General features: G+C 38.7%; 1 protein-coding gene across 3 annotated transcripts in view; it reads left to right on the forward strand.

Annotated features, from left to right (window-relative positions):
• The first annotated feature begins 782 nt into the window (after positions 1 to 782).
• Positions 783 to 12,996, forward strand: part of BANP (BTG3 associated nuclear protein) — a 137,394-nt gene continuing 125,180 nt past the window's right edge. Inside the window, exons 1-3 of one of the 3 annotated variants that reach the window (XM_057423523.1) lie at positions 783 to 960; positions 2,334 to 2,428; positions 3,724 to 3,923. In XM_057423523.1, the coding sequence (XP_057279506.1) occupies positions 891 to 960; positions 2,334 to 2,428; positions 3,724 to 3,923 (365 nt within the window). In that variant the 5' untranslated portion in view covers positions 783 to 890. The remainder of the gene's footprint in view (positions 961 to 2,333; positions 2,429 to 3,723; positions 3,924 to 12,996) is intronic. The other 2 variants (XM_057423524.1, XM_057423525.1) reach the window with 2 other exon arrangements.

The following is a 12,996-nucleotide window of genomic DNA, read 5'->3' on the forward strand; positions in this document are numbered from 1 at the left end:
TCTCTTAAAACACTAATGAATAACCTTGACAGAGAATTCCAAGGGAGGCAGGGCTGAGAAATATCTTGGCTTTAAAATCAGGACCATATTCTGAAAGTGGCTTTGTCAGCATTGAGCTATAGAAAACCCTGGCAAGTTCAATAACTCAAGTACAAAAGTCAAGTTTTGCTTCAAGTCTAATTGTAATTAGCTACGGGGAGGCTCCTTGTTCTCAGTGACTGTTTCTGAAGATTTGGGAGGCCTTTTAAGACTCGTACATGTAAGGATCTTGTGTACATACAGGTCTGCACAAAATGCATTCATTGCAAATCTAGCCTGGCTTGGGAACTTCATGTGCTTCATAAGTCTCAATGCTAAAGTCTGATCACTTCCAAGAGCTAAGCAATAATTTGTAAATTAAACCCCTGCTGTTTAGAAATGGTCTTGTATGCTCTTGAAACATCTAAAACAAAAATAAATTTACAAAACAGAATGTTTTATTTTATCCTGATGAGCTGCCAAATCTCTGAAGTAAATGTTCACTTTATCTGTTGGGAAAATGTGGAAAGGTGGATCAGCAAGGAAAGCTTGAGCTCTTGTCTTGGACCCGGTATAGAAAGGTTGAGTTGGGGATGATGCACATAGTTCAGTCCTTTGCTCTTTGATGCGGATAGCGAGTAGAAAAGTAGAAGTTGATACCACTGGATGTTTACTTGCAGGCTGGTTACTTGTGCTGGGGATTGCATCTCCTTATATAGAGCAAGAATGAAAAAAATAAAAGGAATATTAATATATAAGGTAATCTGTATTAACACACACTTGCCACTGTTTTTCAGGATTGCATGACTTGCAAAATTACCTGTGTGTGGACCTGCAGTGGTATTTGACTGGATATTGCTGCCTGGTTCTGAATGATGTCAGAACAGGATTTGGCAGATGTTGTTCAGATTGCTGTTGAAGACCTCACTCCCGATAACCCAGGTACAGTACAGGTGCTAGTGATGGCATAAAGATATTTATAGTATTGCCCATTGACAAGGTGGAAATTGCTGTTGAGCTTAATAATATAAAGCAGTGCTGCAGGTATTTTTTGAGAGATGATTCTTAAGGCTACACAGCAGGTTTTCAATAGCTTAGCTGGTATATCTTCAGTGCCCTTTAATCAGATTTTTAAAAAAACTATTTTACTTTTCTTTTACAAGGTTTATTTCCTGGGGCTTTTTTTGTGCAGGGGTAGACTAGTGCTGAAAACTTTGACTGAAATATGGCCTCCTGCAATCTTTGTTTTTCTCCAAACCAAAGATACGTTCTAGGCTTTCACTCAAATGAGAACTGTCACCCATCTATTATGATTTGTTTTATTGTAAAATAGTTTCTCTCATACATTATTCAAATTGAAAAATACTCCTGGAAGCAAATACTGTTATAGTCCTTGCTTAGAACTTGACCTACTAAGCCAAAATACTGAGATCAGCCACAGACACTGATCCCATGTGCCATTACATGTGAGGAGGTGACTGAAAGAATAGTAACTACAGTTACAGAAAACAGAAACATGTAAAAAAACTTCTGATGTGAATCAAAAATGTTCCCAAAGTGTTGGAGGAGAAGCTGGGACCTGCCTTTTGTAGTCTACCAGGTAATTTGGTGTTAAGGAGTGTCTGCTGCGGTATGGTCAACCTTAAACAATGCTTCGTTTGGTAAAGAAGCTCAAACCTGGTCTGGTCTTGTCTTGAGTGATGCTCTCTCTGACTGTGAGGCTTTTCCAGGGCTTTACGCCTTGATTTTGCCAGCCAGGCCTTCAGGTTCTAAAGTCAGTTTTCCTTTATTACTTTTTTCTTCAAAAGATGAAAGGCTGTTAGAACCTATGGGTCTGCACGTGCAAGTGGCTATTTTGGAAAGCTGGCAGGATTTTCTTCATCTGCACTGGGGATAAATAACCCACTACTATGCTGAGTAGTGGATATAATTCTTTCTTTGTACAGAACTTCATTAGTACTTACGTTTTTTTATTAACATGGGGGTCAGAAGCTTGTAGAATCTGTCAAAGCAGAACAGCAAATGTGGCAATTCTGCTACTTTCTGGTAAGTTCCTAATAAAAAAATCCAAGGTAATGCTTAAGTGTTACAACCTCAGTGTGCTTGAAATAAAGTATTGGATTTAGAGAAATGTTTTTTGAGAAATGGTAAAACATATATTTAAGAAAGAACCCAAGTAAGTGTAAAAGAATACATACAATATGTTAAACACCTTTTATGTTAATTAAAAACCTTTTATTTTTTTATTCATTTAATGTATTTTTAAATTGTCCTCTTGTATTATAAGCTATGGCAGTGCTTATTTTTCTTTGCAGTTGTGCTGGAGAATCATGAAGTGACAGATGATGATGTAGAACCTGCTCTGAAACGCCAGCGTATAGAAATTAACTGCCAGGATCCTTCTATTAAGGTTATAATAATGCCTTTTCCTGTTTTTATTTGTAATAGAATTGAGTTAGCTTACTTAGGGGAATACATTAAGAGAAATGAACGTAAAATTAACTATTTGTTTATTATGTTATTGCATAGTACTGGAATTATAGTCTTCTTGTGTATGTTTGTTCATTTTTGTACATAAATTTAAAAATCTGGATGATTGCCTAGTTCTCCAGTGTAAAATCTGTAGCAAGAATTTTACATGCAGTATAAAATGTCATCAGAATTAATTCCAGTGACTCAAATGTCACTATTGGTACATGTTTTGATAAAGTGAATAAAGTTGACCTAAAAGATCAACTTGAGAATGTATTTTTATTACAGTTTGCAGATACTTTGAGTATGTTTAAAATCATTATTTTAAGCTAACAACATTCTCCTAATAGCTAAACCAGATTTGGTTCAGGCTCAGTAGCTCAGGCTTTTCTGTGCTTGCAGAACTTCCCCTGCTTTTCTCTCTAGTGTGTTTTAGTTTTGTGGGGTTTTTGTTGTTCCTTGGAGCATATGAGTAGTATTTTACTGCCACACACGTTAAACGGTATGTAGTTCTGAAATGGTCGTAGAAACTGAAGCTCTGTATTGAAAGAGAACCAGGGAGCAGCACTGTAAACCGGCATGGTGAGCTGTGCAAGTTGTAACAGTGGGCCACGAGATGGCATAGTTGCTGTTTGGGAAGGCGAATGCGCGTAATGTTACCCTTTAATGGCCTATTTTTCCCAAGATGAACCAAGTGGAATAGGCTTTCTTTTCAATAAAATTGCTTAGGAAAACAGGTTTTATTTATTTGCTTTTCTTGGTTTGCTGTTCAGGAGAGAACTTAAATGAGTGGCATTAATTGTCTCTGAGGTTATTCGTGTTGATATAATTTCCACTGTAATGATTTGAATTTATGTGCTTGGCCAGGAGAAAAGATCTTACTTAACTTTATCCAGGAGGATGCATTCATAGATTTACAATCCTTTTGTTTTTACTTGCATGGAAAGGCTTTGACATGTGTATGAAATCATACCAACAAAGTACTTAGGTGAAAATATGTTTGGCTTGGATGCTTTTGGCTTATAAGTAAAGATCTGGAAGAACTTGAGAATGCTTAAATGCTCCTGGATGTCATCAGTTTTGTATGTGGATGAATGTTGTCACTAGGCACGTTCCTAGTTCCTTTAGGATTGTTTTCCAGTCACATTTGTCTGTAGCTTCCTTATGTGTATGTTGCTGGAGATAAATGCGTAAGTCTTTAAAATCAGTTTCTTTTTCATTCTCGCTTTCTAGTCCTTCCTGTATTCCATTAATCAGACAATATGCCTGCGGTTGGATAGCATTGAGGCAAAGTTGCTGGCACTAGAGGCTACCTGTAAATCATTGGAAGAGAAGCTGGATCTTGTCATGAACAAACAGCACAGCCCCATCCAAGTCCCCATGGTGGCAGGTTCTCCTCTTGGCGCTACACAGACATGCAATAAAGTACGATGGTAAGAAAAGAACAGATTACTCATCAACATGCTTTTTAAAATAACGTAAATCCATTTCTTTGGCATCAAACTCTGCAGCTTTCTGTATAACTGTCAAGAGCTTGGAGTGCTGTTTATGAGTGTAGAGTTAATTTATCTTGAAGGTAATTTTTGTACCAGTTTCATGATGTTACTTAGAACGTACTTATGGTCCATGGACAGTTTGCAACTATTTCCACATTTCACATTTCATTTTGACTGAAGACTGGTTCATCCATCCTCTGGAAAAGTCTCATCAGCTATTTTAGACAGGTTTTTTCGACTTGCTTTGCTTTTATTTATGTGGCTGTTTTGAGTTAATGAGTTCATCATTCTAATTACTTTTCATTTTCCTTTATTTCACCAGAAAGACAACAGAGTTTGTTTTATGTGCTTATTTTCTAAAGACTCTTTCTAGAATAATATCTGCTTTTGGGAGGGTTAGAAGTTGGAAGTGGAAAATCTGTTAAATAATCTAATCCACTTTGATGAAAGAGCAGGTTTGACCTGCAGTACCTTTATGTATGATGTGCTTAATATGGTTTTAAATATCTGAATCTAAATGTGCCTGTCATTTTACTGTGGAGATGACTCCAGCAAGAGAAATATGCTTATCAAAAGTCTCTTTTGTCTAACAACTTTTTCCTCCTCATTCATACTTTTATAGTTAGAAAAACCTCAATACTTCTCTAAATAATTACTTTTTATTCTCCATTACAAAGGTGTATAGGCAAGTTGCATATGTCATAGTATTCTAGTCAAGATATGCTAAATTCATCTTTTGTCAGTCTGCTTTTCCATCTTCTGATCTTTATCGCTGTCTTTGAGCTGTTTCAATATCTGAAGATTATTTTGTATGTATTTTTGGTATGTTATACTTGGCGCAGTGTTTTAGTGCACTACTCTAGAGCTCTATAGAAAATTCAGTTCCTTGCTTTATGTTGTGGGGCTCACCCATGTGATGTAAGGGGAAAAAACCCAGAGCACCACAAACATGACCCTTTTTTGGACCCATTTCCTCCTAGGTTCCTTACTGTCTTATTATTTTTTCTTTCAGTATTGCTATTTTTATAGTTGGTATATTAAGTTAAATTTATCTCAAGGTTGTAATTGCATTTTATTATTATATCTTTCAGTTCAAGCATTTATGAAGCAGGGTGAAGTGTAACTGTGCTACTGTAAGGGTTCAGAGTTGGAGGTTTTTACCTGAGAGAGATACATTCTGCTCAGGTACCCGTACCTGCTGCGTAATGCCGACTGTTACTTCATGGTTGCTAACTAAGTGTGATTACTGATGAATGGAGTCTAATCTCTTCAAAAAATACCTTATTTGTATTTAAAAATCTAAACTAATACACAACCAATGTGTTTCTTGATGTCTGTATTAAAAGTTCATGTATCCTTTTTATTTTCAGTGTAAATTGGAGTAATCTCTGCTCCTCCTGCTGAAGCAGTCACCTTTCCAGTCAGGAACAGCTGATATCCTCAGTCTTTTCCAAAACAACTTTCCTTTTCAGATGTTGAAATGCAGTGTTTGGGCCCCAGTTCAGAATTTCTTCACTTGTCTTTGTTCTTGTGCTGGTGGTGAACATTCTGACCATGGGACGTCTTCCTTTTCCCTTTTTCCATTTAATTTTTCTTTAAAGTAGGTGCTGTGTCTACATCTACCTATGCTTTTGAAGGCTGCCCAGTTACGTGTTGAAAAGGTTAATTCTGGTTAAGTTGTGTATCAAAAGAGATAAGGTATGTGTAGTAACTGTTTGGATCATAGCTCAAGTAACTAGAGTAAACACAACTTTTTCCTAAATAGTCTTTATCAATAATTATTTCTCAAGCAGCGTTCCTTAGATTTGTTGCTAAATTTTTATTTGTCTTTATGTTAGAGATCTTCGAGTTCTTGTGCAGAAGCTGAATTTAACTGTGGTTTGTGCACAGAAGACTTCAAAACACTTTCAGAAATGCATGGTCCCTTTGGGAGTCTGTTAATTCATGTTCAGTGAATGCTTTCCTCTGTAAATTGTACTGTTTTGTGTTTCTCATGGGATTTGCCAGACCCGAGGTGGTTTGTTTTTAATCTCTGTAACCATCAGAAGTGTGTCCTTTGTGTTAATGGTGAGCTTGGTGTTTAATCTGTTGTGTTGGGTGTACAGATTTATGACGATGGCTTCTCAGACAGTCTGAACATGATTTAGATAGAAGTCTTGAAGACTGTAAGATTCTCTGCCCCAAATATTTGTTAGTGTTGTTATGAAGCTGCACATTATCAAATACATCTTGCCAACAAAGCACTGAGGGCTTTTTTGTTCTTTTAGCAGTCTGTGGCCTATATGACTCAAAAGAAAATAGCTAGGGGCGTATGTGTTTAACTTGGCATTAGTAGCCCTTCAGTTTCACAGTGATGGTGTTTCACTGATTTCCCTGTCTCTCATTCATGAAAACCTTTATCACTTGTTGGTTATTTCCAATTAATGCCTGCATGGTCTGTTCTGTTGTATCAACTCTCTGTGTAGTTCCCTCTTCCCCTTACATCGCAGATGGCAGTGGAGAGCTGCCAACAAGAGTCAGTATTTTGGATACTGATTTGCAGATGCTGCATCTGAATGAGATTCTTCAATCTTATTTTTCTCATTCTGCCGCTACAGTAATACTGGGTTTGGTGCTCCAGCAAAAACGTTCAACCAGGTGGTGCTAAACTGCCAGTGAAGCAAACTCATTCTCTTCTTCAGTAAATACCTTAGGGTTTGTTATCTTTTCCACTCTGTAGTGAATTTTGGTTGTAATACTCTTAGTAATTATTTGCGTTTATTTAGTGCAGCTTTAACACAATCAAAATTTGTTTTACGGTAGTGCACACACTAAAGTGTGTGAACTGTGCATTTTAAATCACACAGTTTGATTGCTTTGTGCTATTTGTGCTTTTTAAAATCAAATTGCTTTTCCTAAGACTTGTCTTTGTTTTCATCTCATGGTGAGCTAAGCATATTTCAAACTGACAGCTTGGACAGAGACGCTTTCCCCTGCGTCATCTTGTGGTGGGATTGTGCAGTTACAGCATACCGTGTGAATTCACAGCTACGTACTATGGCCTGCCTTGGCTTGATCTGGGATTTTATGCTGTTTGCAGCACTGTGCACTGGCTTCTTACAAGATGGAGTGTTAATCTGTGCATATAGCTGCTCTATGGAGGTAGGAGTCTCATTTTGCAGCGGTTATCGGGCTTACATTGAATGATAAGTTGTCTCTTCAGTAAACCTAACACATTGATCTATCGGGATAACTCCTACCTGCTTTCTGCCAAACTGTCGTTTCCAGCATTTGAGAATTCTTATTAGGGATATGAAATAGAAGATTTTAAGAAGATTTGCAGTAAGTCAGGAACCACTCCATGTTACTAGCTCCCAGGACAGAAATGTAATGCTTGTTAGCGTCTTGTTCTGCTTTCTGTCTCCTTATTAAATACATGAGAAGTGATATGTGTGGAAATTTTCCAACATCCTTTTCTGGATATGTGATTTTTTGAAGGCTTGCTGATGTTTCTGAAAACTATAAAATGCTGAATTCAGAAATTAGTTCTGTCTACTGCTTTTGATATTTTGCATAAGTACATCTTCATGAAGGCTGAATTGTTCTCAGTTCTTCTGTTCATGTTGTTTACCCTGATCTGCTGTTGCAATACTTCATTATATACTAGCTAATTGCAGTGGAGATAAGGAAGAAAGTACAGGTTATGTAGAACTGTGTAATTAATGATTTCTATGAATGGTTGAGATACAGGGGAGCAATAGGTTAACTTCTGGATCTCCAAGTATGCTGCAAGTAAGAACTTTACAGCAAAAACTAACAGGAGAACTTCTTTTGAAAGAAAGTAATTCCAAATCTGTGAGAATTAAACTGGTTTGGGGGAAACAGCAATAGGCCGTAAAGAATATGGAGTAACATGTAGCTGTTGAATCTCAATAAATCATCGCAGGAAAAGCAGAACTAAACAAGTACAGTTTTGTATAGGTTTTTTGTCCTATATCCTCTGCCTTTAGACTGCACAAGCCTTGTGTTTCCTATGTGGTCCATGATGCTCTCTGCTATGAGGTTTTGAAATCTTCCGTGCTATTCCCGTGATAGTAGCATCCCTGACTGCTGAAGATAGCTGCTGCGGGCTTGTCCTTAGCCTGGCCACAGACTTTAATAGGTGTTTAGTGTCTCTCCAACACTTTCTTTCTGTCAGATTTGGTCATAAGAGAGTAAAATGTTATTTAGGATTGGAGATGTTAAATCTTACTTTCCTGGGGAGGCAGGGAAAGAGGTGGAAATGAGTTTTAGGAAGAATTTTCTCAGTGTTCAGTGGCTGCTGCTTAAAACCACAGAGTTGTTGGGATTACCTGCAGAGACACAGTGATAATAAAGTTTCTAAAAATTTCTTTTTTGTAGGAAAGGCTGTCAAACGGTTTCAGAACTAGTAAAATAGGTGGCAAAAATCTTCAGATTGCACAGAGTTGTGCTGAACTATACGGAGTTTGAAAAGAGCCAAGAACCAGTAGCAAAATAATGTAATAAATCAGTAACGGGAGTATGTATATTGTCCCAGTGTTCTGAGCTTTGTCCGGCTTTGTGCAGCATTAGCACAGCCCTGGTTTTCCATCCAGGAAGTGATTGACTCTCTTCCTCTGTCTGCAACATTTCCTGGCAGTATGGCTATTAAACCCCTCTTAATTTCTTTTCTTTATGAGGTACCATGCTGGTCAAAAATTCCAGTAGCTGCTGAAAGCTTCTTGGATAGGAGAGCTGGTGCAATGCCTGATGGCTTGTCTGTATGGCAGCTTCAGATGATGTTTGAAATCTAGCATGTGCCCAGGTCTTGAGACTTAGAAATGGATGAATGCACAGTGTGAAAGTGTGACTCAAATCTTTTATCCATGTTTTGAAGAAAATACTTAATCTGAAAGATTTCAGCCTAGGAACAGTGTTATTTTTGTCAGTGTCTTTCCATTATTCATTCTTTTGAGTGGGTAAGCGCAAGTATAAATTGTTAAGGTTGATTGCTTCTGATAACACTGGAATTTGGTTTGGTTTCACAGAACCCTTCATCATTTGTATTTATGGGCATTTTCTGGAAGTACCACACTGTGCAGTTCTGCTCTGTTATTTGCACATTTTTCTTGGGTAAATAGATGTAATTGAGAGCAATTTTTAAAATGTAGTTATTTTGAAAAGGAATTAAATTTAAAATTGGTGTTCTCTTCATATTTAATAATAAAAGTGTTTCTGTGAAATATGGAAATTCATAGGTAAATTGAGCTTTTCTTTTGTACAGATATTTCCCTTGAGCCTTTGTTATGGTAAAGTTGAAATACAGACCGCATACATCTGGTTCTTTACCATATGCATTTGTGGCTAACCCATTAAGGATACTGGTCACTAAGCGTAGAGATAGAATTGCACATATTTTTGTCTTTAATGGGAATTGGAGAGTTAAATGGAATTGCAGAGTTTAATGCACTCGCTTACTGCATAAAGACCTAATATGGTATCCTTGAACAAGGCTGGTTAGTGGGCTGGACCGGAGCTGCTCATGCTGGAATGCTGGGGAGATGCTTTGGACAAGGGCCTGTAGGGACAGGCCAAGGGGAATGGCTTTAACCTGCCTGAGGGGAGACTGAGATGAGCTCTTAGGCAGAAGCTCTTCCCTGGGAGGGTGCTGAGGCGCTGGCACAGGGTGCCCAGAGAAGCTGTGGCTGCCCCATCCCTGGCAGTGTTCAAGGCCAGGTTGGACACAGGGGCTTGGAGCAAGCTGCTCTAGTGGAAGGGGTCCCTGCCCGTGGCAGGGGTTGGAACTGGGTGAGCTTTGACATCCCTTCCAACCCAAACCTTTCCATGTTTCTTGTAGTGGAGGTGTTTTAGATAGGCTTGTCTGCATTTAATTGTGGTGTTGGTAGGCTCAATCAGCTAGTTTTAGAAAACAGTGTCTTTTTTTGCCTTAAGGTAGGAAACAATATTTTTTTCTATATGCAGTTGTGAAACAGATGTGATGTATGAGCATGCTTTATTTTTTAAGGTGTCTTTCATTAATAAAACTGTTAAGTTTAATTAAAACAATGTAATAGGCTTTGAAGAACAGGATTTGTCCATCTACTTTGCAGCGTGCTACTTGGCAAGGCTTTTGGCTCCAGATTTCCCAGGTTCCAGATCTGTGTTTCTGGTGTGTGATTGTTTCTTTGTTTACAAGTGGCTTTGTAGTAAAGAAATTGAAAACTGAGATGGTTTTAAATAAAATAGTAAAATAGAGGGAGTTGGGTTGGAAAAAATTGGACGTAGGGTAACTTTCCTTCGAAATTTAGGAAAACTATTGTTGCTCCTGTGTAAAGTCTTTAGGGGAAAAGTCAAACAAACCTAAAGAAATATAATCAGGGTATTGGTATAAAAACTGAAATAGCTAGAATTCTGGTCTCCCCTGGCCCCTGCCCTGTGAGTTACAAACCCCTTGACCAACCTAATTACATGTTATCAGGTATTGAATAGCTTTTTCATTTTTGTAGCTTTTTTTATCAAAAGGTGTTTTATAGATTATAATAAACTCTCCTACTATGTTAATCCAGGCTTTTAGAGTAGTAATTCTTCAGTTCTTATCACTAAATAGTGACTGTGGAGCTGCTGGTGTATGTAGTTAAACTTTTTCCTATATTTGCTGCAATTGATACTATAACTCATTAATTGATATAAACAACTATCCAAGTTTTATCTATAGGTATTTTTCTTTCCTTTTTATTAATACATTAATAGATAAATTAGCATTATAAAGCTTGGGGATTCTTTCTGTCTCTAACTGAAACTGAGATGTCTGAAGACCCTCAACTTGCAAGAAGATGTATTTTTTGAGTAGCCAGTTTAAAACAATGCATGTATTGAGGAATATAATATCCTGAAAGATGTATGGTGCATGGTTTATTTTCAAGTTGCAGGTACATTACTTTGCCTGCTGTGAGCCTGAGCTCATGCATTCAACTTTAGGCCTGAAAAAATATTTCCCTGGAAGCAGATCCAGACCCCAGGACAACTTAGCAGGCAGCTTAGCAAGATGTCAGTGATTTGGGGTGTTAATCAGAATGTATTATAAAGGTTTTGTTTGGAGCAGCTTTGGAGGTCATCGGGTTTTGAGAAATTCTGTCTGCTTTCTATAAGCAAGCCAGGTTTATTTATCCTTCAGTACATCTTGTGGTTGAGCATCTTTCTGGGGCCTCATGCAGCAGTGTCTTTAGTGCAGACCTTCAAGCCTAGGAGTGGCTGACAAAACCACAGATGAATTTTCAACATTGTTTTGGACTGGACCCTGGGGCATCAATAAACTCTATAACCTTTCCCAGTCACTTTCTATCATCAGTCTGTGGTGCTGTGTGCAAACATTTATTTTAAATTACCAGTTCAAGTGTCATGTCTGTAGTTTCTGTTTAACAAATCTGTTCTGTTTAATGGCTTTGTTTTCATGAAGAATTGAGGATGATTGTGCTGTCCTGGTGTGAATAGCTCTTTCAGGCAAGTCCAGTCTGTTTATGTCTGGGTATGGAGCGGGTTGAAGGAAAATGGCACAATTGTCTGTGATCTACTTTCACTGTGTTCATTTTGAGGACACTCACAATGAGGGAACAAAGTCAATATTAACAAAAGTTAAAGACTGTAATTAAAACTTTGCAACTTTATTTGCCCCTTTTTATGAATTTAAAAATTTTGCTTAGGATCCGAAGTTTCTTAAAGAGCACAAATATAAGCAAAAATTTGATGTGTGGATAAAAGATTACTGGTAAAGTGGAAGTTTGGCTAAGGGAGTGAGAACGTGAACTCCCATTCATAATTACATTAGTTGGCCAAGAGCGCTGTCAATTTCAGTGCCTTTTGTGGCTTCTGTTTTTTTTGAATTAGAGAATGGTTTAGGTTGGAAAGGACCTTAAGATCATCCACATTGAACCCCTGCCATGGGGCTGGGACACCTTCCACTAGACCATATAGCCCAAGGCTCTGTCCAACCCCGCCTTTAACACCACCAGGGATGGAGCATTTACCAGTTCCTTGGGCAACCTGTTCTAGTGCCTCACCACCCTCACAGTAAAGAACTTCTTCCTTATACCCAGTCTAAACTTCCCCTGTTTCTGTTTGAACCCATTCCCCCTTGTCCTACAGTCCCTGATGAAGACTCCCTCTCCAGTATCTTTGTAGCCCCTCTTCAGATACTGGGAGGCTGCTCTGAGGTCTCCACGCAGCCTTCTCTTCTCCAGGCTGAACAGCCCCAACTTTCTCAGCCTGTCTCCATACGGGAGGTGCTCCAGTCCTCTGATCATCCTCGTGGTCTCCTCTGGACTTGTTCCAACAGTTCCATGTCCTTTTTATGTTGAGGACACCAGAACTGCACACAATGCTCCAAGTGGGGTCTCACCAGAGTAGAGGAGCAGGATCACTTTCTTTGACCTGCTGGTCATGCTCCTTTTGATGCAGCCCAGCACATGGTGGGGTTTCTGGGCTGTGAGCACACACTGCAGCCAGATTATCTTCATTTTCTCATCAACCAACACCCCCAAGTCCTTCTCCGCAGCGCTGCTCTGAATCTCTTCTCTGCCCAACCTGTAGCTGTGCCTGGGATTGCTCCGACCCAGGTGTAGGACCTTGCACTTGGCATGGTTAAACTTCATGAGGTTGGCATCAGCCCACCTCACAAGCATGTCGAGGTCCCTCTGGATGGCATTCCTTCCCTCCAGGGTATCAACCGAACCACACAGCTTGGTGTCATCGGCAAACTTGCTTGAGTGTGCAATCAGACCTGCTTCTGTTTTCAGTTCTTCTGTCTACTGTTGGGTTTTTGCTTGTTCCCTTTTTCCTAAGTCCTCACTGCAAAGCAGGTGATAAAGGGATTTGTTTCATGTGCATTTGTTTATAAAACCATACACACTTGCACACTCTGAAGTTGAATGTGTGCAGTATGCTTTGTATGGCTTTCTTAAAGGAAGTTAGCTACTATCACCTTATACTACCAGGTAGTGATGATTAGTATTTTAGTCTGGAAAAACTGTGTGGC

Source organism: Pezoporus wallicus, unplaced genomic scaffold (assembly GCF_028554395.1).
Source record: "Pezoporus wallicus isolate ANWC-B61680 ecotype Strahan unplaced genomic scaffold, APGP_CSIRO_Pwel_v1 contig_10160, whole genome shotgun sequence".
NCBI classification, from domain to species: domain Eukaryota; kingdom Metazoa; phylum Chordata; class Aves; order Psittaciformes; family Psittacidae; genus Pezoporus; species Pezoporus wallicus.